The sequence below is a fragment of the Apaloderma vittatum genome, unplaced genomic scaffold (assembly GCF_000703405.1).
Source record: "Apaloderma vittatum isolate BGI_N311 unplaced genomic scaffold, ASM70340v1 scaffold10874, whole genome shotgun sequence".
NCBI lineage: Eukaryota > Metazoa > Chordata > Aves > Trogoniformes > Trogonidae > Apaloderma > Apaloderma vittatum.
Window position 1 is genome coordinate 1 of NW_009714359.1, and position 1252 is coordinate 1252.

General features: G+C 55.1%; 1 protein-coding gene across 1 annotated transcript in view; it reads right to left on the reverse strand.

The window, feature by feature from the left end:
* Nucleotides 1–241: 241 nt before the first annotated feature.
* LOC104273395 (1-phosphatidylinositol 4,5-bisphosphate phosphodiesterase gamma-1-like) overlaps nucleotides 242–1252 on the reverse strand; it is a gene marked incomplete at its 3' end in the record, with an annotated part of 16166 nt that continues 15155 nt past the window's right edge. Inside the window, 3 exon segments of the mRNA XM_009868726.1 lie at nucleotides 242–390; nucleotides 699–923; nucleotides 1064–1162. Of these exon segments, the coding sequence (XP_009867028.1) occupies nucleotides 242–390; nucleotides 699–923; nucleotides 1064–1162 (473 nt within the window).

Consider the following 1252-nt stretch of genomic DNA (forward strand, 5'->3'; position numbering starts at 1 on the left):
GCTCTCACTCGGGTTAAGCTCAGCTCTGTGCAGTTATGGAGTTGTCCCTCAGGAAAAATGATGCCACATGTGGAGAAAGACCAACAAATCCAAGAGATCATGGGGTAACAAACTCCATGGAGCAAAGATGTGGCTGAAACATGTAAAAACCATCCCCAATTGACTCAAAATCAAGGAATAAGCAATTCTCCGTCTTGACGGTGACCATGTCAAGGTGGACTTGCTGTCCTCAACCACTTGCCTGCAGCTGGACTGTGATGGGCTCCACGATCTTCAGGCTGTTCTTGTCGAAGGGGTCAAAAGTCTCATCCCTCATGATGTCGGGCTGCAGGACGTAGCCACTGCGGCCACTGAGCATGAAGAGTGCCTGATTCAGCTGCATCGGCTTGTCTGTGACCACGAGGACAGAGCAGCACTGAGCCACGGGGCTCAAGGACCTCCCCGAGGTCCTTGGGCAGAAGGTCCTGCCCTGGCAAACCACCTGCTAAGAGCCCCCAACTCTATTTGGAGAAGAGATGCAGCTGGGTTTTGCATGAAGCACCCAAGAATTTCATGGAGGTGTCCCCAGCGGTGTGAAGGCAAAGGTTGGAGAGATCATCCAAACCACCTCTAGCAACAGAACCCAGGGCAGAACCAGCAGGGATTTTGAGGTGACCCACAGAGATGACACCAGCAACCAACTTAGGGGCAGGATTTACCGGGCGTCTGGAAGTTGAGGGCCACGAGCTGGCTCCCGCAGATCCACATGGGCAACGGATCGTAGTTGGACGAGTCCAGGCGCTGCCCTTTGGGGTAGATGCGGCTGAGCTGGCGCCGGTTGTACTGCAGGAACTTCTTGCCCTTGCTGCGGTTGGCGTACTTCTCCGCCTTGGTCTCCGGGAAGGAGGACATGTCCCGGTAGCACGCCTTGTCCGTGCCGATCTCTGAAAGCATCGAGGTGGCCATCAGTGAAGGACATGGGGCTCTCTGGTGGCCTGCAGGTGGCCTACCATGATGGCTTGGTTCCCCCCACACATCTCTTCCCATGCTCAACCCATCATCAACCCCCTTCTCCAGCTCTTACTATCCTCATCAAACGGCACCGGGCGGCAATACACAACCAGCTCCGAGAGCTCCAGAGCGATCTTCTTCCTCCGCTCCATGATCTTCCCCTCCTGCATCTACACAAGGAAAAACAGGAGCTGAAAGTCTGACACCCAGCCTCCTCCTTCGGAGACATTGTGGATCATCCACTGGGTGATGGAACTGTCCA